A 27,626-nucleotide genomic window follows, 5' to 3' on the forward strand; every position below is an offset into this window, starting at 1 on the left:
GCTGTGCAATCAGTAAGTGCTGCTGAACAGTGAAGCAAGACAATGTCAACAACGACCAAGTAGGCTTGCCTCAATACCACGGACAGCATACCGTGCACAGTATGTTGCAAACCTAACCTCTTTTTTTTTTGGCTGGACAAGGAACCTAATATTGTAAACAATTAAATAAAACAAAGATATCCACCGAACCTTCCCTCCGCCCAGCGACAAGCTGGTCAGGGCGCAGGCGGCGGCCCTCAGACAACTGCAGACGCTCATGTACCCTATAACCCGACACAATACCACAGGCTCTACCCAGGTATATACCCGACAAATGTACGCAAGGTCTGCCACACTGATATAGCCACTTTAACTCACATGCTCTGGCACTGTAACAAAAACCCGCACGGTGATAACTCCGGAACCCTTCCGCCGTGGCGGGCCACTCTCTTGCGCAGCCGCCGAATCAGTGACCTGGCTGGACGCACAGCTTTAGAGATGGCACAACTCTCTGAATTTGTATATACGCATCTCTTCCTTATACCATCATTGGGGCAGGGTGCCCTTTTCTCTTCTGCAAAAAGGAGAGAGCATATCGTATTCCGTAGGATACATGCAGTTCATCAGCACGGGATGCGCAAGTGATCCCGCCTGCGCTCGACGCAGGATCGTCTGTTGTTGCCTGATGAGTTTGGGTTGCGGTTCTGGCAGTCTGCACCTTTGCTCTCGGTACATCCGGGTAATTTGTCTGACGGAAGGCCTGCGTGGTTCGGGATCATTTTTTCTTATACGCACTGGGACGCCGACGCCGGATTTCATACAACGGATTATCTGTCGGGCCCTTAGCGCTACCGCGTTAAAATTCGTCTCGCAGGTGAAGGAAAATGGCAGTAAATCCTGCCGCGCGAAACGTGGAGCAAGTCGAAAGCGGTACCTGGAGCGATACTTCACCCAGAAGCGGTGGCCATGAACTCACTCACTAAAAGGGGTGAACTAGACTAGGCGTGCTGGAGCAGGGAGATCTGTGCAGGTCTGGAGTGTAGGTCGTGGCCGCAACCAACCATTCGTCTGTTCGGTGCTCCTGCTCCAGGACCCTTCTACTCCTCTCTGTAGGCTCGAAGCTTCATCAAGGAGAGCATTTCAAGGTAAGCGCTGCAACTGTGGGGTGTTTGTGTAGGTGTTGGGTGGTTTTAGCTTGATTCTTGGCACTAATTAGGCGTCGTCCCGCCGATAGGTATCCGCTTCCGTCATCCGGGCCGGTGGACGCGCGTTGTTGCTACTTCATCGCGTCGAGAGCGTCTCGCGAGTGTCCTCACCTATAATCCGTCTCGGAAAATCAGGTGCAACGCTGAGGAGGCTAGAGTTGCGTTTTGCAGTGGCTGCGTCCGCACTTAGAAATTGATGTTCTTGCTTGACTGGTGCTGCGCTCTGGTGTCGTAAGTAGCACTCGCTACTATTATCTGCAGCGATCGCATGATGGAGCCACGACCTCCATGTCTGTGCGTTTGTATGAATTCAATAGGCCAATGAGGTGTGATCACGCCACCTGAGGGCCACCAATGAGGTGTGATCACGCCACTTGTGTGCTAGCCAGTGGCATGACGGAACATGCCCTTGAAATGCTATGCAAGTCGAATAAACGCCACGTTGGCCAGGCTTTCTCACCCGGTGCAAGCGTCTCCGCCAACTTCACTGCGTCGTCCTATTGGACGCGAGGCCCCTCCGTCGGCCGGCTTTGGGTGCGACGGTACAGAATGGCGACGAGGATTTAGAAGAACCTGCTGTCTCAAATGCCGTAAGTGACAATGTTACTTATCTACTTCGCTCCTATACTTTTTGCTCGCATGCCTTCGGAGCTTCTCCCAATGCTTCAGATGGCGTCGGCCTAGGCCTTCTTCGTCTGGGGTCATCTTCGGAGACGCCTATTGCCTGCTTCCTTCGGATTCCCTAGCAGTAGACTTCTGCTTGCAACGCTACAGAATGGCGTCTTTTTAAACCTTCCTCTGGTCCTCGACTTACCTGGCCCTCCTCTGATTCCTTGGTACAGATGGAAGCAAAATTTCCAGGTACACATTAAGTCGGCGGGCGGGAGCGGATGGGAGGACGAGTGTCGAGCGTCGGCTCTCATCAGCGTTTTGGGTAGGGAAGGCTAACTGAAATACGACGCGGCAGAAGAGGCTGAGACACAGCCGACAACTACCGCTGCAACGGGATTACGAAATGCGGCCCAGACGCCCAGTACGTCGACTACGGAGGCAACGGCCACGACGAGCAAGTACGAGGAGCTGCTGAAGCTCTTGAATCGGTTATTCTCGGCAAACTCCTGGCGCAGAGACATCTGTTCAGAAGCCCAAGCAACTGCCGGGTGAGCGTTTCGTGGAACCCGTCAGGGCCCTCAAGGAGAAATAGCTCGCTTCCAAATTCGATGCTACGTACGACGACCGGATCCGAGATCAAATAATGGAATCGCCAACCCACATATCCAACAAGTTTTTGGCTCACTGAGAACATTTGACCTTGGATAAAGCCGAAGAAATCGGTCGAGAAATGGCGGCGACGCAGAACGCCAACCAAGCGTTGGGCGACGCCGAGAACGTATACACCCCGTCGGAGCGGCGCAAGATGGCGGTTCGGCGGCGCGGCGTTCGGGTAAATATGGCCATGGCCTCCCGCCCGGCTAGATGGACAGGCGTACTCGAGGTGGTCGAGCGTTCTCGAACGCCTGCGCGACGCGTCAGCTGGACGGCGTTCGAACCCGGTTCAATCGGCCGAATGAAAATCGCTCGTTCTTCTACGCATCAAGTCGGTCCATGTTACCATTGTGGCGGCTTGTGGCGGGCACTTGGCGTCTTCAGACATTGTCTGGCCCGGAACAAAACTTGCAGCCGTATCAAGCGACACCTGGCTACCGTTTGACGGATGAAGAAACAAGGCGCATCGCCAGTTCAAAATGTTACTCCAGTGCAAACGGAAAGTGCCGAAACGGCATCGGTTCTTTCCGTGATTTATTACTTCATTTCCAAGCACGAGGGACTTCAGCGTTTCCCTGGTCGTTGGTCATGTGTGATTACGCCACCTGGGTGATAGCGAATGGCGTGATGCAGCATAACCTTAAAATGCTATTGAAGTAAAAAAAAGAAAAGAAAACGCCGCGTTGGCCGGAAGAAGTGTCTCCGCCAGCCGCAATGCGTGGTCCTCCCAGACGCTCGGGTGCGACGCTGTATTCTTGATCGTAATTGTGCGTAACTGTTCTTGGTACAGGCTGAGTGTTGTACGAAAAACGTTTTAATCCTCAGAAACAAACTGTCATATACGGTTATTTCATGCGTTGTTTTACATCAATTTCTTTTTCATTGCGTTTCTTTTTGGTTTTTGCCTCACGTGCAAGCTCGCACGAGCATACGCCTTTGGCGCGCAGAGAGGCACGGACGCAAAGCGCGTAGTGATACGTTCTTGTCACCGAACTTCTTGCGTAGCTAGCAGAGCGTTTCACCTGTCTGAAACGGAGTATAGAGAGCGTATATCTTGCACCGTGGTGCAGGCTCAGCCCTCCCCGATGCTACTGCGGTAGCGGTCGAAAAACCGCCGAAAGAAGATATGGAACGACTAATATCGAGCCTGTCGGAGGGTCCAGCTCAAGTGTCTACATCCCTAAGGATTCAGCTTTTCAGTACTGTGGTGAGTTCCAACGTTAGCTTGCAGATTCCTATCTCATCCCCTTAAGGGGATGGGCAGACACGACGCTGAACAGCTGACAGATTCTCTCCCCGTTATTGTAGAAAGCTCAGAAAATTCATGGCCATCATCTCCTACTCGGTAGATTCCTCGCTGGCGTTACATACCGTATTTAATCGAATGTAACGTGACCACGATTATAACGGGACGGTCGACTTTCAAGCGAAATAATGAAAAAAAATGAAACTGCCAATGTAACGCGACATGAAAACTAAAAAAAAAAACATCTGACGCCGTGCTTGTTAAGGTATATTTAGTAAGCCACTGTTTACAAGTTTATACGGCCGATAAATCTACTATCTTTGCTTAATATAGCTATGTATACTAATTTGCTATCGCAGTTGTTGCTTCGCCTTTCGGGAAAAACTGCGACGTTTTCGTGCATGATGTCGCGGCGTGTCACAGAGAACACGTCCTCATTGAAATTAACGCCAACCAAGAAACGCGAGGGCAGCCTCTTTGTCCTTAACCTATGCAGTTCGCCGGGAGAGCCGTAACGTTTCGGGGCCCTGTAAAAATATGCGTATCCTACGCAATGAGAGAATCGATGTAAGCGAAGCTTTGTCTGCTGTTTGCGTTGATTGGCGGTGATATATTGACCGCATACGACAGTCTTGATGTGATATGCAATGTTACCCTGGCTGCTCTGCTCGACGCTTTCTGCGAGCCTTCGTCTCGGCGTTGAGTGCACGCTTTGGCGCCATTGTGGGTTCTAGCGTTGTGCGTCGCAGAACTGCCTGCTTTTTCTCTATTTCCTCGCCAACATTCTCCCCGCCTGCTCCCTTCGCTGTCCTTGCTGCTGCAATGAGCACGGAGACAACCGCGGCAGCTCCCGCACTCCATTTGTGGGGGGTCGCGCCTAGTACGGCGTCCAGTGGGCATTGTTCACAGGCGATGCGCCGTAAATGTTGACACGAGCTTTCTGGGTCGTCTTTGTGCCACACTCCTGTCATGTACGCTAACGGCCGATTGTCCCGAAAAATCCGCTGTCGACGCCGCGGGAATCGCTAGGCGAATAATCAGTCTGAACCACAACCACACAGGCACTCCATGTGTCTCATACCTTGTCTTACATTCTTTACAAAGTTACTCCTCGGAATTTTGAAAGTTACAGCTCATAAACGTCTGTCGTGGAACAGAACGCCGACGGTGCATGCGTTTCATGATTTTCCGACAAGGCCACACCTCAGCCACGTCATAACGCGGCCGGCGTTAGTTTAAGGCGCGCGTCTGATCTGCGTCTTGACGTGGCCGGCGTTAAGGCGGCATGCAAGACCACAGCAGCAGTGTTGCAGCAGCGGGAAAGTCGCAGAAAGAAGCAAAGAAAGCTTCGGTTTGAACGCATGCGCTGACGGATTTTTGTTCTCACATTGGTTTCTTGACTATCGTTCTCAAAATTCCGACGAATAACGTTGTCAGAATGTAAGACCAGGTATGAGCAACTTTAGTACTACAATGATGCGACAATATAACTCGCACATGCCGCATGTCATATAGCAAGGCGTGGGATATGGCATAAACATACCTAAATATATACGGAAATTTGTGCTCGAGGTCGGCGCACGGCCAACGCCGGATTTTCGGCGTAACGAGGCCCTAAAGCCATCGCTGTAAAAGAGAGCGCTTGAGAGAAAGGCGACTTCGCGCTCGGCTTGTGAACTCCACGCGCCGCGCAAAACTTCAAAACTTGGCTGGGGTGTTCACAGAAACGTATGCTATCCGCTGATTGTTTTTTCAGCGAGCCCTAGGGGAGGCTCAGGAACCCTTTAGGTATGTCCCGGCTTGAATATGTCTCACCATGTTTTTCCAGTTCAGCTAGAAGATGCCTTTGGGCTATGAATATAAGATAACACTCCAAGAAGAAATCAGACGTGATGATGAACATATCAACCAAATCAATGACAAGGAGGCCACCCAAGGGGTAAGTGAATGCTTTCTGTTAATTCGAATACACTTTCTCAGTTTTCGTCACAAGCTGTTTGGGTATATAAAAAAGAGCTTTTAGGGTCATCTTTGCGCCACACTCCTGTCATGTACGCTAAAGGCTCAGTGTCGCGAAAAATCCGCTGTCGACACCGCGGGCATCGCTAGGCGAATAATCAGTGTGAACCACTGCCACGCAGGTTCTCCAAGATGACGCATCCAGGTGATATTTTTGCAGTAGACTGCTTGAGATCGATTGTGCCAACCCAGCAAATTGTGGCACAGATGAACGAAGACTACAAAAAAGCAGTAAGTGATTGCTTTCTGTTAATTCAAATACACTTCCTTGGTTTTTGTCACAAGCTGTTAATGTATATATCAACTCTACCAATTTTACGTACAGTTTACGAATTCGGAGGCACCTAAGCGGGCCCTGATCCACTTACATTTTTACAGAAGTGGAGAAAAGCATTGCAAGTTAAAGTAGGCTATTTAATAAACACTTTGTCACGAAAAGTACTTCGATGCGTTTCACCAGAAGTGGATTTATTGGCAATCAAACGCGGCGTTCGCGGTGCTTCCGCTCCTCCTTCAATGCCTTTCACTGCCAAGGTTACGACAGAGCGAGGCGTGCTCACAAGGCACCGCTGTCTATATGTCACCATGGCGCGCAGTTCACGTTTGAATTTGGATGTTAGTGTAGACGCCACTGCCCCCGATTTTGGTGCCTGCGACGCGCCAAACGTAAGCCGAACGGTCTTGTCATGAGCGAGCAGCACAGCGCTGAGCCAGTGGACTCGTCCGGGCACCCTTCCGTATCTGCGCTACGTAGCAGACCGCAGCTACATGCAGATGTAGTGCATATTGTGCAGCGTTTGCTTTGTGCCCGACAGGGCCGTGTGAGTCCTCGCGCTCCTACGATCCAGTCAGACCATGCTGCGCGGTGCGGACCGGCTTTGTCCTCCGCCTGCGTGACTGGCGAATAGTAGCCACATGCAACAAGAACATTGTAACACGAAAGTGTTTTACGCCGGGGTACTTCCTGTAACGGATGCCACATATATTACGCATGCTCTACAAAGGTCGTCGCGCATTTTTCATTCTAAAGTAGTCCAGTCATACTTTGCAAGCACTAAAATCTTTCAGAAATAATTTTTTTCCACTTACGAGCGAAGAATGGAATCATTTAGCAGAACGTATTGTTGAATGCACATCTCGTGTTTCATTTGAAAATATCTTGAAAAAGCATCTTTTGTAATCCTTCTCCTGCTTCGGCAGCATTGCTGCCTGCAGTATTGTGTAAATAAATAAATTAACAATGGATCTAACGTTGGCGCTAAGGAGTGAAATGACTGGCTTATTGCAGCACTGTGGAAACTGCACAAATTCTTAGTTGATAGGAACGCCGAGTGCCCATCGAGATGTGCTTATCCGCGCCACCTCGTCTGCGCAGCGTCTGCTTAGAGTATGATAAATGGCAATGTATGTAACAATGATATCCAACGAGCGAAGAATATGAGGTTGAAAATAGCTGCCTGTTTTGATGATAAAGTGAGAACAAAATGAAATTTATTTTACAAGCGAGGTAACCATGCGTATTTAATAGCTTTTCTAAAATGGCACCCAAAATTGTAACGCTGTCAGATATTGGTAGCGTATGATTACTTAATGATACACTTGTAGTAGTAGGCGGAATTGTTGTTTGAAGGTTATGAAACAAAACAGGTTTTTGGACTCATTCGAAGATAATTTGGTGCTTTAGTGGGCACCACCTGTCGATATTGCCAAGTTCAGCGTTACGCTGATCTTGCATTACTGTCAATCACTAGTGAGATGAATAAACGGTTGTGTTTATTAATGTTGGCGGCTGGGCGTAATTATATTTGTTCAACTGCGTTTTTAGTAATGGTAACAACGTCTCATTATTTCGCATTATTGGCGGCTCCTACAGGACACCAAAGCGGCAACGGGGACACCAAAGCTAGAAATCGGCCTGGTCCTTGGGTTGGGGCTCGCCGAGGCCTGCACGGCCCCAACTCATGGGCCGCCCTGCTTCTAGCTTTGGTGCGTCCCACTAACCCTTGGGTGCTCTCCTGAGGCCTCCATTAGCTGGTTACATGTGCCTTCCTGGAGCAGTGCTTGTTAAAAATACAATCTTTTGTTACGACAAAAACGCTACCCATGACTTATACAACATCAGTCAGAACCTTGCCCCTTCAGACACAGTGATCACCAAACGGGTAGCTCATGCCCAATGCCACACCGCATGGGCAGCCAGTGGCGGAGCATAAACAAACTCGACTGCACTCCGTAATGCCGTGTTGTAATCGCACCGCTGGCACGAGTTGTTGGAATGTCAGCGCTGACAGCCGTTGTTGCACCTGGGTCGCAAGCCCCAAGGGTAGCGTTGGCCTGGCGGCCTGGGGCACAACTGGAAGCATCCGAAGGTCCCGGCAAAGCACGAGTCGACTGGTAACAGAACAATTTGTTTATTCTAGCATCGCAAAAGAGCGGGCGGTCAGGTCGACCGAAGTGGAGAGACGAGAGAGCACGTAACTCAACTGAAGAAATCGGAGCCTCTCTCTTGGCGTCCGGGGGCAGCTGCTTTTATACTCTCGCAGTTGAGGGCAAGAAGGAACGCCTCGATAGACGCGCACGTGACGGCGCCGCTCGGGAACGTTGAGACGAGTAGGTGACGCATCCGCCGGGCCGGCGCCGTTCAGACCTCCTCGCTTCACATTTGGGGGAGCACCTCTCCCCGGCTGCCGCGCTTTGACAAGCGTGGGCACCAACATGCACACACACACACACGCACACTTGAAGACACGTGGCATTGAAACATGCCTGGACGCGCTTGGCGGGGAGGCGTATCGGCGGCGCTGAACGGGCCAAAATGTCTGCCGCTTTGAACGAAGCCCCGGCGTCCGTTGCATCCGCGCCGGCTATACCGCGCGTCGTAGGCGAAACGTAACAGCCGGCATGTCTAGGGGACAATTATACAACACGTGCCAAGAAACCTCCTTTGTAGTGCCTAGGCAGAGTCACTTATTCAAGCAGCAAAGGCCCCAAGAAAGAATTTCTCTCTCGCATCCGCTCTTGCTCGCGCCTGCACAGAAACGTCGAGCGCCACAAGAAACGCCCCGCCCCGCTATACCTACTAGCAATAGTAAGAACGCCAGCGGGATTAAGTTGCCGTAGGAATATTGACAAACACACGCTACTCTACACCTTTTCATGGTTCTTTTCATTGGTCGTGCAATGCTTTGGAAGAGTCAGCTTCCGCGACCGCCAAATATAGTTCAGAAATGAAATAGCCATAACTTTTGTTATTTCATTGTATTTTTTAATATGCTCACGTATGCTAGATCTTGGTAAGCTGTGCAATTATTCATGGCACCTTGTTGTAAGGCAGCAGAAAGACTGAAAGAAATATTCTTACTGCAGGTACAGGCCGAACGCATCAATGATGCCAACCTGACTTTGATAATAAATGATCTGGGACAAGCGGAGCCCTCGTTTGCCAACGAACCAGAGGCAGGACACGCCGCTCGCAGTGTGAACAGCGGTAAGAGATTCCCCGTATCTCAATATCTGTGATTCCATAGAATAGATCATGAATGCTCCAGAGCCCTTGCATACATAATTTACTACTGCTGAGGCTCTAATTATTCCACATGCTTGAAACTTCGTCTATTCCTGGTCCATAACTTGCCCCTAATTTTAATCAACTGTAAGCAAGGCTTCATGTTAAGTCCACCGAAGATACAGGGCAGACATTATACAAAACTTCTTAACATCCAAACAAATCAGCACCCAACAATTATTGGGAACGCTTCTAATTTCACCATAAATGTTAACGGTGCCACGGCTTGCACTTAATATTCATTGCATTTGCATTGCCATAGAACTCGCTAGCGACACTAGGAACTAAGTTGATGACGGCCGTGCGATAGACACTTTCGAAGACTTTATCTTTTTTTATTCTTAGTCGTACTTGCGCGCTGTTACTAACTGCAATTTTTAGACTTGTACAAAGGACCATTCTATCATTCTTTAAGGCCGTGCTGCTTGCCCATTCACCCTTGAGGCCGAGCATGGGCTGTAATTATTGTTGTACGTAATTATTATAATATCGCAGGCAGATCCTCATTTACTTCACGCAGTAACAGTAGGAAGACGCGCAAAACACCCTTCATGATTGATGTCAGCTATTGGGTCTGTGTTTTCTCAGCAAGCCCAAGAGGGGGTTCATGGACCCTTTAACGGAGTCTCATTACACCGAAAAAGAATGTCCTTACTGTTGATCCATTTCCTTCTAGGATAAGTTGTTGGCAACCCTAATGATAAAAACATGATAAAAAACTACGTACAGCGTGAAGGACAACGACTGTGAGACCACATACACTGCGCTGTGTATGTCGTCTCTTGCAGTCCTTGTCTCTCGCGCTGTACGTCGTTTTTTATCGTGAATTGCCAACTACCCCAGGCAACCACCCTATAATAAACACACGAATAAAAAAAAAATCTCTTTCCAGACCTGGAAAATATGCGCGCCAGGTTCCACCTTCAGAACCTGTACCAGCGGTGTTGGCTTGGCCACCAACACGCAACAGGCACGCGTGTGACGGTTGTCGCCACCGGCATAACACAGGACCTCTCCCGACGTGTTGCGTCATTTGTGATTGGACATCTGCGTCGTCGACGCCACGCGCAGACAATCTGTAATGTAGCGGTTCCTTTCGCTCGATTATTTTCTCGTTTTTATTAAGAGTATGCCCCGTATTTTACAACGTTCCTCCACTCAGCCCTCCACCTTGACTCAACGGTGATTTATTGACATCGCCTTCGTAACGGGGCGGCGACAAGTAGTCGCCTAGCCTGCTTGTGCTAACCAGATATTACATACAAGCTCAGTCAGTATAGCCAGTTTGCCTAGATTTCCTTAATATTTTCTCTCTTCCTTAAAATTTCAATGGCTACCTTGTACGGCTACCTATGCCTGTAACGGAAATGAGCAAGTCGATCACAGCACCACCCCTGAACAGAAGTGGTCACTGCTCTTCATTGAGGCCCCACGACAGTTCTCGAGAAACGTGGCGCATTTATCAGTCGATGGGCGGCACTGTGTTCAACTTCGCTAGTAAGAGGCGATTGGAAGACTGGCGGAAGAAAAGCAGGGAGACGACAGGAAAAGCGAGACTTACAAAAACAAAGTTCACAATAGGGGGTCAGAAAATTTGGTTATGGGAATTCATCGTGGTTTTATTTTCTCTTTTCTTTTCCTTTTTAACATGGTTAAGACATTAGGCAGTATAATAGCAAGAGCTTGGTGGCGCAACCCACCGCCCAGTTCCAAAGGGGACGGTCATAACATCCATCCATCCATCGGAGTGAGGGCCAGCTTCGAGTCGAGGATCGGTTGAGAACACGGGGAATGTCTTTCTTTAACAAGTTACAACCCCTCCCCCCCTTTCTCGTATCGGGTATGTGTTTCTAGCCGTTTTCGTGGGCTGACCACGAACATAGTGCAGTCTAAAAATGTGCACCAATCCCGAAGATAGCGCAGACCAAATATTTAAGCAGTCCGACGCTCCTCCTGCTCCCTTCACGCGAGGGATGACGCGCTAGAGCGCCGTGTGATCCCGCCCCATTCTCACCCCAACTCGCTGAAAAAGACATTGTCATTGATCAGCTTCGACTAGAGATTGAATTGCCTTCTAACTTTTTATAATCAGCCACCGTTCTCGTCGGGCCGATCCCGCTGACAAGGTGGGTGGATCCACCGATCGGATTGATGAAACGAGATAAGGAATATAATCGTTCCGTTATCTAGCCCATGCACATGCAACGCCTCCTAGACAGCACAACGTTGATGAACTCCGATGTGTGACGTCGTGCTACCTTGCCCGACTGCGATGGAATCTAATGGGGACGTCCCCGAGTAAGCCGCGGTGATTTTGACGTCAATGCTTTCGTCACGCTGGGCTTGGCAATGAAAATTTCGGTGGAAGTAACATGACTCATAAACCAGAGTGCACAAGCCTGCTGCCTAGGAGGCGCTGCCGTACCTCAACCGAGAGCCAGTATTCTGTAACGTTCCACGTCATTTTTATCATCCGTCCTTCCCTATGGCTGATCCCAACAACAACGGCGCCGCCACTTCTGTTTGTGCCAATGGCAAAAACGATGGGAAATGAACTGGATCATCAAGAAATGCGACACCCAGAGAACTACGCCAGTGTTCATACCGAAAAGTTCACAGCAGAACAACAACAACAACAAAAACACATCGGACGTTCAAGCAGCGTTACTGTAGCGTCTCACTCAGGATTTTCAGAAATGGCGATCCCAAGATTAGTGGATGTCATAAGTCTTGAGTAAACAGGACACAGGAAAAAAATACTGTAGTTTTTGGTTATGGGCATGCGCACGGCAGCCAACGCTGTTTCGCGATGTGCACTAATGGCATATTCGACTGGCCGCCTCCATCCTCCGAATCAGAGTCGGGCAGATCCGGCGTTCCTCGAACTCAAATGCAGGGAGACAGGCATGCAAGCCCAACGTGCAACCAGCTCTCGGAGGAGGAAATGGCAGACGCGAAACTACGTTACTGTAGCGACCGTTTGATTTGGCCTGTATATTTTCATAGCCAAACCTGCCAGCGGCGCTGCCGGCGAAAAAACGGCGGACGCAGGACGCCACCAGGCATGCGGTTATACGGCGAACCGTATACCGCAGAGCGTTACGCTGATGTGGCGGTAAACGCTGTCAAACTCGACGGCTGCTCCCACGACAGGGCTCGGAGTGCTGAGAGCGCTCGACGCGTTAGGAGCGCCATGTATGGAACAGAAACAGCCGGACGTAAGGCGCGCATGCTCTTTCGAAGACAACGCTGCTCTCGAGAGCAGCCCAGAGAGCACCGCTCCGAAAGGACCAGCCGAAGGAGCCATCAAAAAAAAAATAAGAAAATTCGCGCACTTCGGGGGCCTTTCTACCACCGATAATCGTCGTCTTTAATCTTGGTTCTATGCAGCGACAGTCCCAGCGCAGTAGTGCGCGTGGATGTTGCGCGTGCCGCGAAGCTGCAGCACCTCATCGAGGACCTTGCTCAGCCGTTGTCCTGGGACCCGGTGTACGTGCGGCTGCTGCTTGCTACCAGGCCCTGTGTCGAAAGTCAGCGACAAGCGTGAGTGCGTCAATGAGACTGTCGCTGCATAGAACCAGGCGCGTTTATAGGGCATTTTTCCGCTGCGTTCTAGCGTGCGCTGGCATGGCTCAGTGGTAGAGTAGCTGACTGGGAATATTTTTTTCTCATTCCCGGCGATAGCTGCTAGAGACGCCAAACACCAGCAGAGGAGCCGGTTCTGGTTCAAAGTTCTGGCTCAAGGCTCTGGCTCAAGGTTCTCAAGGTTCATTCTGGCTCAAGCTCCCACAAAACGTGTTGTTTTGTGGGAGCTTGGTGGCTTTCCTTTTTTTACTTTTTGCTGGAGGAGGAAAGGGTTGGCGCTGTTCATTCGGAAAAGACCAAGGTCAATGAGCAAGCACATATGAAACGGTAAAAAAGTCTCGTCTGCTTTGAATAACTTTTATGTGTCAGCACTATAGAAACAACGGTTTAAGGGTAGTGTTTAATACTTTAGGCAAAGTGCGATTTACGTACAGAAGGATCCAGAGTACAATTGCCGGCATTTGCAGCAGATAACTTGTAGTTTGTAGCTTTTACTGCTTTCGACACACCTGTGCAAAGCACTGACATTGCTTTCGCAGCCAGTTTGAGCGGTTATTTCGCGCTTACGGCTTTCAGTGAACAAAAAAAAATTATATTCTACGCTTTGGATAAGACTAAATACATAATATTCCGCTCACGATGCACAAAACATGACACAACAGGCACTCAAATTCATCTTGAGGGTAGTGTTGTATAGAACAACTAGGTATTATAAGATGATTAGGTATGTTATTGAATTGCAACTTGAACTGGAGACCACATATTTCCAGTATATGCTCTAAATTATGCCAGCCTCTCGATGGCACCCCGCACGTTCGACGAACCCGGAAAATTAAATGTCAACAGAGCCGCGGTCGCGAAAAGGTAGCGGGCCAAACTTTTTGTGTGGACTTCTTTATCGGGAAGTTGTCCATTCTTCAGGAGAGTTTGCCATCAGGCCTCGCACACCGCTACTCTCAGCTACGGTCAGCTGTGCAGTTTTCTGACTGACTCCTTCTAAATCGTCCCGTTCTTCAGCATGTCCGACCAGGACAAACGTCTCTTGGCCCAGCATTGCGAGGCACCCATGAATTCTTTTTTTGTCTTTTTTTTTTGTTTCTGGATTTAGTTGACGTAACCGTTGGGTGGGCCTCTGACGATAAATTTCCGGCGATTTTTGTAGTGCAGTAACTTGCTAGGTGGAGGTGGTTTCATGAAAGTACAGCACAAAGCCATAAAATAAAACTCGTATTTTTACTTCTTTCTTTTTTTGGTTCTGTGTAGCTTCGGATAGCTTCGGGCTATCCTCGTGTGGACGTCTTTCTTTTTTTTTTTCATAGAAGTGCTGTGATACGACTGAAGTGCCCTATATAACGCTTCATCGAAATGCGACACTTGGCACATGGCGTGTCGGCGCCTGTCGGTATACACGTAGCTCGAGTATATATAGAGCTTGGGTGACATGCATATATTATTCAACGTCGGTGTAGAGTAACTCTCTTTCCTCGCTCGCTTATTAATGACAACTGAAACTGATTTACCGGTCATTGGTTCACTGCAATGCTTTAGCAGGCCGCATGCACATCTAATATGGTGCTGATTCGATATACAAGCATTCAGGGTGTCGTATTAAAAAGAGCGAAATATAAGTCTCCAAGTTGCGTTGTTTGTTGTCGACTTCGCCGCTTTGTCCGCCAATGTAAAGAGATCGTGCAGGCTACGTTGCGACTCGCTTAGGAAACACGCTATCTAAGAAACGTGTAAAATAAACGGACGCAGAGCCCAACGACGCTGCAATAATACGCTCTTGAGTTGAGCTAGATGCCGTATAATAAAAGAAAGAAACTAAAAAAAGAATATGTACATTTAAAGAGAAGCAGAAGAATGCTGACTACGAGCTGGGCTCTTCTGTTCTATTTGCATTCTGCGGATTCGTGTTTCTTACCGTACATAACTGCATGGCTGGCTTTTTGTGAAACGCAGTTAAGGGTCTTCGCTCGCTTTATTCTCTTGTTCGACTAGCTTTATTTACTAATTTTTTTACTTGCGTAGCTGCTTTCCTTGTTGATGTTACAATGATGCAGAACTCTCCAAGCATATATGTTGAATATCGATTTAACTGCGCGACGTACACTCGGGCTACATTTGACATTGCTCAACCATGGAATATGGCGGGTACATAATATGTATTTTCTGTGCACCATGCTGCCCTTATAGTTCTGTATTAGTTTATTTTACTTGTAAAATCATAACGTGGGTGACGAATGAATTATGTGCCAGAAAAGCTAACCGTAGCGCGTTCACGGATAAGACGACAGCATATATAGAGCGCGTGGCGCTTACAATTTTCCTCTATATTGACTGACGTCGTATGTCGTGTCAGCAGAAGAGCACTGCTCACTAGGATGTAATGGCAGACCGTGCCACGCGTGTCCAGCTCTGAGGCACCCGCGGAATATATTTCTCAGAGGTGTGTGTGTGTGGGGGGGGGGGGGGGGGGTGGAAGGGTTGTACGCTATACGTACCGTGGTACAGGCGTTGTTGCCCGGTCGGCCTTTCCGCCTGTGCCGCAGTTTTGCGATCAGCGCGAGTGCCGGACATGCAGTACGTATCACAGCTGCACACTTTTGAAACCGCCGGAGAAAGTGGCCATTTAGGGCCTATCTTTCATCAAGCAGTAATCTGCGTCTGGCGTTCATTTCCCTTCTCTAACACTCTGCCGTTGCTAAAAGATTGCTGTCGGGAGCACCGTGTCACTCACTCTCGCATGCCCTTCGAGATGTGAAAGTACCGGTAGTGCCGTGTTAAAAGGAAAGCCAAGATTAAAGACGGCGATTATCGGTGGTAGACAGGCCCACCGAAGTGCGCGAATTTTTCTTTGATGGCAACTTCGTCTGGTCCTTTCGGAGCGGTGCTCTCTGGGCTGCTCTCGAGGGCAGCGTTGTCTTCGAAAGAGCGTGCGCGCCTTACGTCCGCCTGTTTCTGTTCCATACATGGCTCTCCTCGCGCGTCGAGAGCTCTCAGGCACTCCGAGCACTGTCGTGGGAGCAGCCGGCGAGTTTGACAGCGTTTCCCGCCACATCAGCGTGACACTCTGCGGTATAACGAGGCGTCGCCGCTGTTGGCGACGGTTCACCGTATATAACCGCGTGCCTGGTGGCGTCCTGCGTCGGCCGTCTTTTCGCGGGCAGTGCCGCTGGCAGGTTTGGCTATGAAAATATGCAGGCCAATATACAGGTCGCTACAGTAACGTAGTTTCCCGTCTGCCATTTCCTCCTCCGAGAGCTGGTTGCACGTTGGGCTTGCATGCCTATCCCCTGCATTTGAGTTCGAGGAACGTCGGATCTGCCCGACTCTGATTCGGAGGATAGAGGCGACCAGTCGAATATGCCATTGGTGCACATCGCGAAACAGCGTTGGCTGCCGTGCGCATGCCCATAACCAAAAACTACAGTATTTCTTTTCCTGTGTCCTGTGTACTCAAGACTTATGACATCCACTAATCTTGGGATCGCCGTTTCTGAAAATCCTGAGTGAGACGCTACAGTAACGCTGTTTGAACGTCCGATGTGTTTGTTTTTTCTTGTTGTTGTCCTGCTGTGAACTTTTCAGTGTGAACACTGGCGTACTTTCTGGGTGTCGCATTTCTTAATGATCCAGTTCATTTCCCATCGTTTTTGCCATTGGCACAAACAGAAGTGGCGGCGCCGTTGTTGTTGGGATCAGCCATAGGGAAGGATGGATGATAAAAATGACGTGGAACGTCACAGAATACTGGCTCTCGGTTGAGGTACGGCAGCGCCTCCTAGGCAGCAGGTTTGTGCGCTCTGTTTATGAGTCATGTTACTTCGACCGAAACTTCCATTGCCAAGCCCGGCGTGACGAAAGCATTGACGTCAAAATCACCGCGGCTTACTCGGGAACGTCCCCATTAGATTCCATCGCAGTCGGGCAAGGTAGCACGACGTCACACATCGGAGTTCACCAACCTTGTGCTGTCTAGGAAGCGTTGTATATGCATGGGCTAGATAACGGAACGATTATATTCATTATCTCGTTTCATCAGTCCGAGCGGCGCATCCACCCACGTTGTCAGCGGGATCGGCCCGACGAGAACGGTGGCTGATTATAAAAAGTTGGAAGGCAATTCAATCTCTAGTCGAAGCTGATCAATGACAATGTCTTTTTCAGCGAGTTGGGATGAGAATGGGGCGGGATCACACGGCGCTCTAGCGCGTCATCCCTCGCGTGAAGGGAGCAGGAGGAGCGTCGGACTGCTTAAATATTTGGTCTGCGCTATCTTCGGGATTGGTGCACATTTTTAGACTGCACTATGTTCGTGGTCAGCCCAAGAAAACGGCTAGAAACACATACCCGATACGAGAAAGGGGGGGAGGGGTGGTAACTTGTTAATAAATGACATTCCCCCGTGTTCTCAAACGATCCTTGACTCGAAGCTGGCCCTCACTCAGATGGATGGATGGATGTTATGACCGCCCCCTTTGGAACTGGGCGGTGGGTTGCGCCACCAAGCCATTGCTATTATACTGCCTAATGTCTTACCCATGTTAAAAAGGAAAATAAAACAGAAAATAAAACCACGATGAATTCCCATAACCAAATTTTCTGAACCCCTATTGTGAACTTTGTTTTTGTACGTCTCCGTTTTCCTGTCGTTTCCCTGCTTTTCTTCCGCCAATCTTCCAATCGCCTCTTACTAGCGAAGTTGAACACAATGCCGCCCATGGACTGAAAAATGCGCCACGTTTCTCGACAACTGTCGTGGCGCCTCAATGAAGAGCCCTGACCACTTCTGTTCAGGGGTGGCGCTGTGATCGACTTCCTCAGTTCCGTTACAGGCATAGGGAGCCGTACAAGGTAGCCATTGAAACTTTAAGGAAGAGAGAAAATATTAAGGAAATCTAGGCAAACTGGCTATATACTGATTAAGCTTGTATGTAATATCTGTTTAGCACAAGCAGGCTAGGCGAATATTTGTCGCCGCCCCGTTACGAAGGCGATGTCAATAAATCACCGTAGAGTCAAGGTGGAGGGCTGAGTGGAGGAACGTTGTAAAATACGGGGCATAGTCTTAATAAAAACGAGAAAATATTCCAGCAAAAGGAACCGCTACATTACAGATTGTTTGCACGTGGCGTCGACGACGCAGCTTCTTTCCCTGCTAGCACCCAAACATGGCGGCCACGATCACGCCACAGCACCGTATCATCACGCACACCTAATTTTGTTTTTTGACGGTCACCATTTTGCACCGGATTATCGCTGTTATCGATTTGTTGCCCGGTGGCAAGACGTGCCTGCCGTGCTGTCATGTTTATTTATACGCAACTTATCGACGTGCCAGCTACCCTAAGGTGGCGGCCACGGTGGCGCCAATGCAAACTTGATGCCAGCATGCGAGAGAACTGCACAACTTCAGCGAAGGCGGACGAGAACTAATTACAGTGAAGTACAAATAGATGGACTATATTTACGGCAACGTGCTTACCGTTCGTGTTAACAAACGTAGAAAAAAAATAAGGAATTGTGCTCTAATCACTCATCAGTTCATTATAAGTCAAACCTGGAGATGCTATAGTGAAGTTTTAAATTTAATTTATATTCCGGAGTTGAAGGCTACCAGCGCTCAACGCAAGTACTCGATAAAAAAGTGCCGTTGCAGGTTAGTTACGTTATTTATTCGCCAAAATGTGCAGCGGGATGCATACACGTAACTTATACTGGCGAGTAAAGTCAGCACTAGGAGAAACAAGGACATGAATGGTAGGATGCCCCACAGCGACGACATTGCTGGCATCAAGGCGCTCTAATTGACTCACAATTCTCGCGTAAAGGGTGCTTTGCCTGTAAGGCTATATTGAAGACGACCGAACAGCGGCGCGTCGCCACTTCTCCCTGCGGTCCCATTCGTTTTCTGCGTCAGCTGTCAATACCCTTCTACGTTTCCCACGTTTGTGGGATGGCTCGATGCGTGTTCTCACTATTGAATCCATTTGCGTGCTTATATTGGGAGCACTGGTCGCGTCAGCCTCTCTTTAGTGAAACTGCATGACGGGGGAACTGCTCGCACGTTTCTAACCACCATACTAAAATGTCAATTTGCAATTCAGTTATTTCGTACGGTCGCCGTACTAGTGTTTCAGTAATGAGAGTATTCGCATCAGTTCCGAAATAAATTTTTGTTTTACTGGAAATGTAAATAAAAAGACACGGAATCAGCGGATCGAATACGGCAATACTTTGGTAGGAAATACAAGGATGAGTAATCTTGCATTTCAATGATGTAGTGTGCGGTTGAAGATTCATTAATTAAATATAGCATGACGGAAAAATAAAGAAAAATATCTGGAATAATATTCCGACCCCACTTATAGGGGAACAGGCTTGTATAGCTACAGGTTCAAGGTGATGTTTAGATCTGTAAACGCGCGTAGCTTAGCCCTCAGATCCATTAATTATCGCACTGGACAAGCGTCAGGGCGTGCCGAAGCCACTGTCGTCTGTGAGAAACGGAGCAGCCCGGGCAGCTCGCGACTCTTCGAATGGCATGAAGTGTCAGGTAATGTCAACCGAGACGGCGAAGGCTGCACGTGACTCGCTGCGGACGTGTCATCTGCACGAACGACGAACGAGTGCCGCGTTATGGCTCGTTTACACAGGCGACTTGAGGGGGTCGCGCGACCATTTGCGACTCGCAATCGAAAAGCGGCAAGCCCGGCTGAGCGCGACCCGCAAGTCGCAATCCCGGAGATTATCGTTCTCAGCGAGAACTCTACGAATCTACGCGGAATTTGCCGCGACGCGGGAGGAGTCCGGTTGTAGACACATGAAAGATCACTTCCAGTGCACAGCTGATTAGTTTTGCGACCACAGTTGCGCGATTGAAAATTCGCGCAGAAAGCGACTGGCCAAAAGTGGTCGCTTATGGAGAAAAGCGACCGTTTGTGACCAACTTGGTCGCGCCACCACTGTCATTCGCCGGTGTGAATTAGCCCTTAAACGCAGTGGCTCATCGGCCGGGGATCTTGAGCAGCATTTAAATGAAGCGAAATAAAAAAAAACGCTCGCGTACTTAGATTTAGGTGAACTCTAGCAATTGGTGATCAAGATTGCCCGCTACGGCTTCCCGCATAATACGCCGCGCAATCTTGGAACATTAGCCACCGTGATATAGATGCGACGCTCGACCATGGATAGTTCAGATTGATAAAATCCGCAGACTTCTGTTTGCTAAAAGAAATAGCAGAAGGGGAATGGTAGGTAGTGAGCATTATAAATAATAACAAACAAATATTTATGGGCAGCACACAATGAGACTGTTTAGCACTACAAGCTAGCGTATGATACGGTGTCGCTCTTTAGATGAAAACAGATGCTTGATTCACGAATTATGATGTTTCGATCGTTGTTGGTCGAGACCGGAAGCGGAAAAGATGCCAACGTTTTCTCATTTCACACAAATAAATAACGAAAGAAAGTTTCCGCCTCATTGAATTTGTGGTGACAAAGTGAAGATGCACATTCATTTTGAAAAGAGACAGAGAGAAAGAGAGAAATGCTCGTCGAGCTCACGCTTTGTGCATCGGTCAGAGAAGAGACGAGCTGCGCATCGGTAACGAAATGCTACGCAGCCAATTGCGACTTTGTGATTCGTTGTAACTGAAGGAACCGTGTAACAACAGCGTGACCAGCGTCTTTCCTGTCCCGAACAGTTTCTTTTTTCAGCCCCTGTTGCGTCTTAACACTGCGTGCGGGGGCCGCCTGCACGCGGGAGGCGCTCCGACACAGGATACCCGCTGCATGTAACGGGAGTGGCGTGGCGGCTGGAGGGGCGGGCGCGGCCTGTCGTTTTCCTGTCGCCCGGCAGCTCGAGTTGCCCTCCGGCGACACAGAACCTCGGCGGCAAAAGTGTACCACGTGCACCCGCCACACGTCGCGTTACGCAACCGCTGTCGGCGTCTACGCGCGGCCTTGTTTATTCCGCTTTCACCCGGCCGCCTCTGGGGGCTCAGTCACCGTGGCATTGTGCTGCTGAGCCACGGAGCTGGTTGTTGGTTCGATTACGCACGTGGGCCCACGATACCTATACGATGCCACACCGGGCCCAAGATACCTATGACGTCACTGTCAGTGACGTCATAGGTATTGACAGCGTCAGTTAGGAACCGCTTATTAGTTTACCGATTGATAAAGCTTCCACTTTTAAAGCACCACGTGGCTGAAAATTGAGGGTTTTCAGCACTTTCTCTGCAGAAAATGTCAAACGTGCGAAAATGCTTCGAAATCAGTGACGCCGTACAGACGTACCTGCGCTGCGGTTCAGGCTTGAAACTCAGAAAGGCGTATTCCGCCGTTCATTTTCTTTTTCGTTTTCCCGCCAGGTGAAATACCTGTAAGGTCTTCAAAGCTTTTCACCTGTCTCGAGTAATTTGCCGATAGTCAGTGTCGCTCAATAAACAAAACACGTAGGAAAAACGCACAAAGACCTCCCATTTTCGTCTGGGTGGTTATCGTGGTTGTTCCCGCACATGGTGCTCACTGCGCATGTTCCTTTTTCTGCGTGCACTTCCTGCGTGCCGTACGTGTTCTACAAGCAAGCATTTCGTTCTACCATTATATTGAGAGCAGTAATCCTGACTCACTGGTACGACTTTCACTTCATAAGTGTTGTTCGTATGCCACTGCTGATTTCAACCGCATTGAATTTAAGCCCAGATTGCGAATATTACTTATACAGCGTCTCGTCTTGCCCATTTCATTAAGATCAGGCATACGTCATTGCTATTTAGGTATGTCCCGGCTTGAATATGTCTCACCATGTTTTTCAGCGGACTATGCCGCTCGGCTGGAATTTCAGGATTTGCGTAAAGCGGCTCCTGACGTCCACCCAAGCTAAAGTGGACAAGCTCAACCTGGACCTCCAAGGGAAAGGAGTAAGTGATTGCTTTCTGTTAATTCAAATACACTTCCTTGGTTTTTGTCACAGGCTGTTAGTGTATATGTCAACTCTACCAATTTTACGTAACACTTACGAATTCGGAGGCACCTAAGCGTGCCCTGTTCCACTTACATGTTTATCGAAGTGGAAAAAAGCATTAAAACTTAAAATAGGCTATTTAATAAACACTTTGTCACGAAAAGTACTTCGATTCGTTTCACCAGAAGTGGATTTATTGGCAATCAAACGCGGCGTTCGCGGTGCTTCCGCTCCTCCTTCAATGCCTTTCACTGCCAAGGTTACGACAGAGCGGGGCGTGCTCACAAGGCACCGCCTTCTGTATGTCACCGAGGCGCGCAGTTCACATGCGATTTTGGATGGTATTGTAGACGCCACGGCCCCCGATTTTGGCAGCTCCGACGCGCCAAACGTAAGCCGAACGGTCTTGTCATGAGCGAGCAGCACAGCGCTGAGCAGCACAGCGCTGAGCCAGTGGACTTGTCGGGGCACCCTGCCGTATCTGCGCTACGTAGCAGACCGCAGCTACATGCAGATGTAGTGCATATTGCGCAGCGTTTGCTTTGTGCCCGACAGGGCCGTGTGCGTCCTCGCGCTCATACGATCCAGTCTGACCATGCTGCGTGGTGCGGACCGGCTTCGTCCTCCGCCTGCATGACTGGCGAATAGTAGCCACACACAAGTGCATTGTAACACCGAAGTGTTTTATGCCGGTGTGCTTCCTGTAACGGATGCCACATATATTACCCATGCTCTATAAAGGTCGTCGCGTATTTTTCATTCTAAAGTAGTCCAGTCATACTTTGCAAGCACTAAAATCTTTCAGAAATCATTTTTTCCACTTAAGAGTGAAGTATGGAATCATTTACCAGAATGTATTGCTGAATGCATATCTCATGTTTCATATGAAAATATATTTAAAAAGCATCTTTTGTAATCCCTCTCCTGCTTGAGCAGCATTGCTGCCTGCAGTATTGTGTAAATAAATAAATGAACAATGGATCTAACGTTGGCGCTAAGGAGTAAAATGACTGGCTTGTTGCAGCACTGTGGAAGCTGCACAAATTCTTAGTTGATAGGAACGCCGAGTGCCCATCGAGATGTGCTCATCCGCGCCACCTCGTCTGCGCAGCGTCTGCTTAGAGTATGATAAATGGCAATGTATGTAACAATGATGTGCAACGAGCGAAGAATATGAGGTTGAAAATAGCTGCGTGTTTTGATGATAAACTGAGTACAAAATTAAATTTATTTTACAAGCGAGGTAACCATGCGTATTTAATAGCTTTTCTAGAATGGCTCCCAAAATTGTAACGCTGTCAGATATTGGTAGCATATGATTACTTAATGATACACTTGTAGTAGTAGGCGGAATTGTTTGAAGGTTATTAAACAAAACATGTTTTTGATGGACTCATTCGAAGATAATTTGGTGCTTTAATGAGCACCACCTGTCGATATTGCCAAGTTCAGCGTTACGCTGATCTTGCATTACTGTCAATCACTAGTGAGATGAATAAACGGTGGTGTTTACTAAGGTTGGCGGCTGGGCGTAATTATATTTGTTCAACTGCGTTTTTAGTAATGGTAACAACGTGTCATTATATCGCATTATTGGCGGCTCCTCCAGGACACCAAAGCGGCAACGGGGACACCAAAGCTAGAAACCGGACTGGTCCTTGGGTTGGGGCTCGCCGAGGCCTGCACGGCCCCAACTCATGGGCCGCCCTGCTTCTAGCTTTGGTGCGTCCCACTACCCCTTGGGTGCTCTCCTGAGGCCTCCATTAGCTGGTTACATGTGCCTTCCTGGAGCAGTGCTTCTTAAAAATACAATCTTTTGTTACGACAAAAAACGCTAACCATGACTTATACATCAGTCAGAACCTTGCCCCTTCAGACACAGTCATCACCAAACGGGGCGCCCATGCCCAATGCCACACCGCATGGGCAGCGAGTGGCGGCGCATAAACAAACTCGACTGCACTCCGTAATGCCGGCATGTCTAGGGGACAATTATAGAACACGTGCCAAGAAACCTCCTTTGTAGTGCCTAGGCAGAGTCACTTATTCAAGGAGGAAAGGCCCCAAGAAAGAATTTCTCTCTCGCATCCGCTTTTGCTCGCGCCTGCACAGAAACGTCGAGCGCCACAAGAAACGCCCCGCCCCGCTATACCTACTAGCAATAGTAAGAACGCCACCGGGATTAAGGTGCCCTGGGAGTATTGACAAACACACGCTACTCTACACCTTTTCATGGTTCTTTTCATTGGTCGTGCAATGCTTTGGAAGCGTCAGCTTCCGCGACCGCCAAATTTAGTTCAGAAATGAAATAGCCATAAGTTTTCTTATTTCATTATATTCTTTAATATGTTCACGTATGCTAGATCTTGGTAAGGTGTGCATTTACTCATGGCACCTTGTTGTAAGAGAGCAGAAAGACTGAAAGAAATATTCTTACTGCAGGTGCAAGCAATTTACATTGATGCTTCCAACTTGTCGATGAGCATTGATAATCTTGCACAAGCGGCACAGGGGTTGGCCGCCGAACCTCTAGCTGGACATACAGCTCGTTCCGTGAACACAGGTAAGAGATTCCCCGTTTCTCAATATCTGTGATTCCATAGAATTCCCGATATATGATACGACTGCATAGTAGAGTTTGACATTCTGCACCAAGAGACACGCATGACCAACTGCGCCTGCATAGCAGCGATCGGAACTCATAATGTGGGTAATCCAGTGCCTCCATGGTCTTGGGCACATCGCACTGCAGTGGTGCTCTAGATCATGAATGCTCCAGAGCCCTTGCATACATAATTTACTACTGCAGAGGCTCTCATTATTCCACATGCTTGAAACTTCGTCTATACCTGGTCCAGAACTTGCCCCTAATTTTAATCAACTGTAAGCAAGGCTTCATGTTTAGTCCACCGAAGATACAGGACAGACATTCTACAAAACTTCTTAACATCCAAACAAATCAGCATCCAACAATTATTGGGAACGCTCCTAATTTCACCATAAAAGTTAACGGTGCCACGGCTTGCACTTAATATTCATTGCATTTGCATTGCCATACAACTCGCTAGCGACACTAGGAACTAAGTTGATGACGGCCGTGCGATAGACACTTTCGAAGACTTGCTCTTTTTTTATTCTTAGTCGTACTTGCGGGCTGTAACTAACTGCAATTTTTTAGACTTCTACAAAGGACCATTCTATGATTTTTTAAGGCCGTGCTGCTTGCTCATTCACCCTTGAGGCCGAGCATGGGCTGTAATTATTATTGTACGTAATTATTATAATATCGCAAGCAGATCCTCATTTACTTCACGCAGTAACAGTAGGAAGACGCGCAAAACACCCTTCATGATTGATGTCAGCTATTGGGTCTGTGTTTTCTCAGCAAGACCAAGAGGTGGTTCATGGACCCTTTAACGGAGTCTCATTACACCGAAAAAGAATGTCCTTACTGTTGATCCATTTTCTTCTAGGATAAGTTGTTGGCAACCCTAATGATAAAAACGTGATAAAAAACTACGAACAGCGTGAAGGACAAGGACTGTGAGACCACATACACTGCGCTGCGTATGTCGTCTCTTGCAGTCCTTGTCTTTCGCGCTGTACGTCGTTTTTTATCGTGAATTGCCAACTACCCCAAGCAACCACCCTAGAATAAACACTCGAATAAAAAGAATTTCTCTTTCCAGAACTTGAAAACATGCGAATGCGGCTGAATCTTCAAGAGCGGCAACATGTCTGCCGATTGGGCCACCTTCATAGAGGGACAGTGGTGACCGTGACCGCAACAGGACTCACGGAGGACCTTTCTCGAAGGCTCGCATATTTCGTGATTCGACGACTCTAAATAAAACATTCATCCGCTTCAACACCATAGGCGGTGACCATGGGGGGGGGGGGGAACGCAGCAGTGCCTCCCCAAGCGATGCCGGAGTCAACTCCCCCCACCTAAAGTGTTGTTACCAGAGTTACCCATATTTGACATTTATATTGAGTTGCCTCTACCTCTTCAGATAATATGTTATTGCAAGTGTGCGCATACGTGCGACGAGAGGAGGACAAGCGCATTAGAACCACCACAGACATTTTTTGTTCAATTTCCACTGCGATTGATTGAAAACTATTCCACCGAGCTGGGGTGCCCGCCTCTTGCCCTACAGGCAGGTAGGGAGGGTGGACGAAGCAGTCCCCATGCGTTGAGGACGGTTCGTTTCCACTGCGAACACCTTGGACATACAGAATATATTTAAATATATACTGACACGACGTTTATGTTATTCAAGAGAAGGAGGTAGCCAACTTGACTATTTCTAATGGTATGGGTAACCTATGCCTGGAGAATGAATATGTTGCTCTATGTTAACCCCGCTTTAAATTGCTTTGTATGCTTTTCTTGCCCTGAAAAAAATCTGCAGTGACCCTTCGGCCACCATATAGTCTTGCCAACAGCAGTTGAAATCCACGTGAAAGCTGTGCGCCTCATTATTGTTTCCCTTTCTAGCAAGCAATATAATTTACAACATTTATTAGGAACGGAAATATCGCCGCGAAGAGGTCATAAATATATAAATTGACTCAGTAACCGAATTGGGACCAAGCCGGTTTCATTCTGAATCGTAATGAGTAGCAGTCGTGCACACCAGCGCTTATACTCGGAGTCGCAGTAAAGAAAGAAAAAAAAAAGAAAGGCTGCAGTTTCACCAGAAAGGTGAAGCAGTATTAGTGATAGTGAAGCATATGCCGTACTTATTCGAATGTAGACCGATAGTTTTCTTTTTATACAATCATATTCCAAACTCTAGGGTCGGCTTAGATTTGAGAATTTTAAAAATGCGCCAGTTTTTCATTTAAACTGCTAAATATGGTGCATAGCTAGCGCCATCTAGAAAAGTCAGTATCGCAGCCGCAATACTAGCCGTGCCAGTAGCCAACCGTACACAAGCGAGGTCGTCATTTTGACCTGTGTCGTGTCGGCCATATCGGTGTGCGGCGTGGTGTTATCGCGATGGCGCGAAGCAGGAGATGCCACTACAGTGCCGCTTTCAAGCGAAAAGTTGTGATAGCCGCGGAGGCATCGTCAAACCTTCAAGCCAGGCGGGACTTCGGCGTCGACAAGAAAAACGTAAGTCATTGGAGGGGACACCGACAGCAGCATCTTGCGTTCGCCGCAACGAGGATGATTTTTAGCGGAGCAAAGAAAGGCCATCACCACGAAGTGGAGACAGTTTTGGCCGACTTTTTCGGACGCAGAGAGCAGCTGCCTTTCCAGTGACTACACGTGTGATCCAAGCAAAAGCTAGGGCACCGGGGCGCCGCAAACGTGCATCGCTATCGCAGCTGGCGGGCTGGGTAGCTGCAGCGTGGGACGACATCCCAGGTCCTTCGATCGTGCGCGCCTTTAAAAAGTGCAGCATATCTAATGCGCTTGACGGTACCGTAGATAGTGCACAGTTTGAAGGGGACAGTGACAAGGAACACAGCGACGAGTCTAGCAGCGACGACGACGTTGAATGAGCTCCGCACGTTCAGATTCAATAAATACTGTTTGCATTTTGTGAGTGAGTGAGTGAGTGAATAAACTTTATTGTAGGTCCGGCGAGGACGCGAACTCGTCGCGCAGCCGGCTAGTCCCACGTCGGGACCGGCACGTCTAGCCCACCGGTCCGGTTGCTGGCACGCCGGACGGCCAGGATGTGCTTTTCTAGAGCGGGGCTACGCAAAAGCGAGTCCCACTCCTTGATGAACTAGGGGTATGTCGACCCGCACTCCCAGAGCATGTGAGGT

At 48.7% G+C, this 27,626-nt stretch overlaps 2 protein-coding genes across 10 annotated transcripts in view; both read left to right on the plus strand.

The window, feature by feature from the left end:
• Positions 1-27,626, plus strand: part of LOC142575567 (uncharacterized) — a 365,001-nt gene that overhangs the window by 227,698 nt on the left and 109,677 nt on the right. The gene's annotated exons all lie outside the window — the stretch shown is intronic.
• On the plus strand, positions 1,371-27,359 carry LOC142575563 (uncharacterized). 8 transcript variants are annotated; one of them, XM_075685020.1, is made up of 9 exons: positions 1,620-1,774; positions 3,521-3,657; positions 5,525-5,635; positions 5,838-5,946; positions 9,082-9,202; positions 12,671-12,823; positions 21,694-21,798; positions 24,285-24,405; positions 25,532-25,828. In XM_075685020.1, exons 3-6 carry the CDS (start codon positions 5,589-5,591, stop codon positions 12,688-12,690), a joined length of 297 nt encoding a protein of 98 aa, XP_075541135.1. In that variant the 5' UTR covers positions 1,620-1,774; positions 3,521-3,657; positions 5,525-5,588; the 3' UTR covers positions 12,691-12,823; positions 21,694-21,798; positions 24,285-24,405; positions 25,532-25,828. The 8 variants fall into 8 exon arrangements, 7 of the variants coding, with proteins under 7 accessions (XP_075541131.1, XP_075541135.1, XP_075541132.1 ...); XM_075685017.1 differs by having other exon boundaries at positions 25,532-25,826; XM_075685019.1 differs by lacking the exon at positions 12,671-12,823 and having other exon boundaries at positions 25,532-25,847.

The sequence above is a fragment of the Dermacentor variabilis genome, chromosome 3 (genome assembly GCF_050947875.1).
Source record: "Dermacentor variabilis isolate Ectoservices chromosome 3, ASM5094787v1, whole genome shotgun sequence".
In the NCBI taxonomy this organism is placed as follows: Eukaryota; Metazoa; Arthropoda; class Arachnida; order Ixodida; family Ixodidae; genus Dermacentor; species Dermacentor variabilis.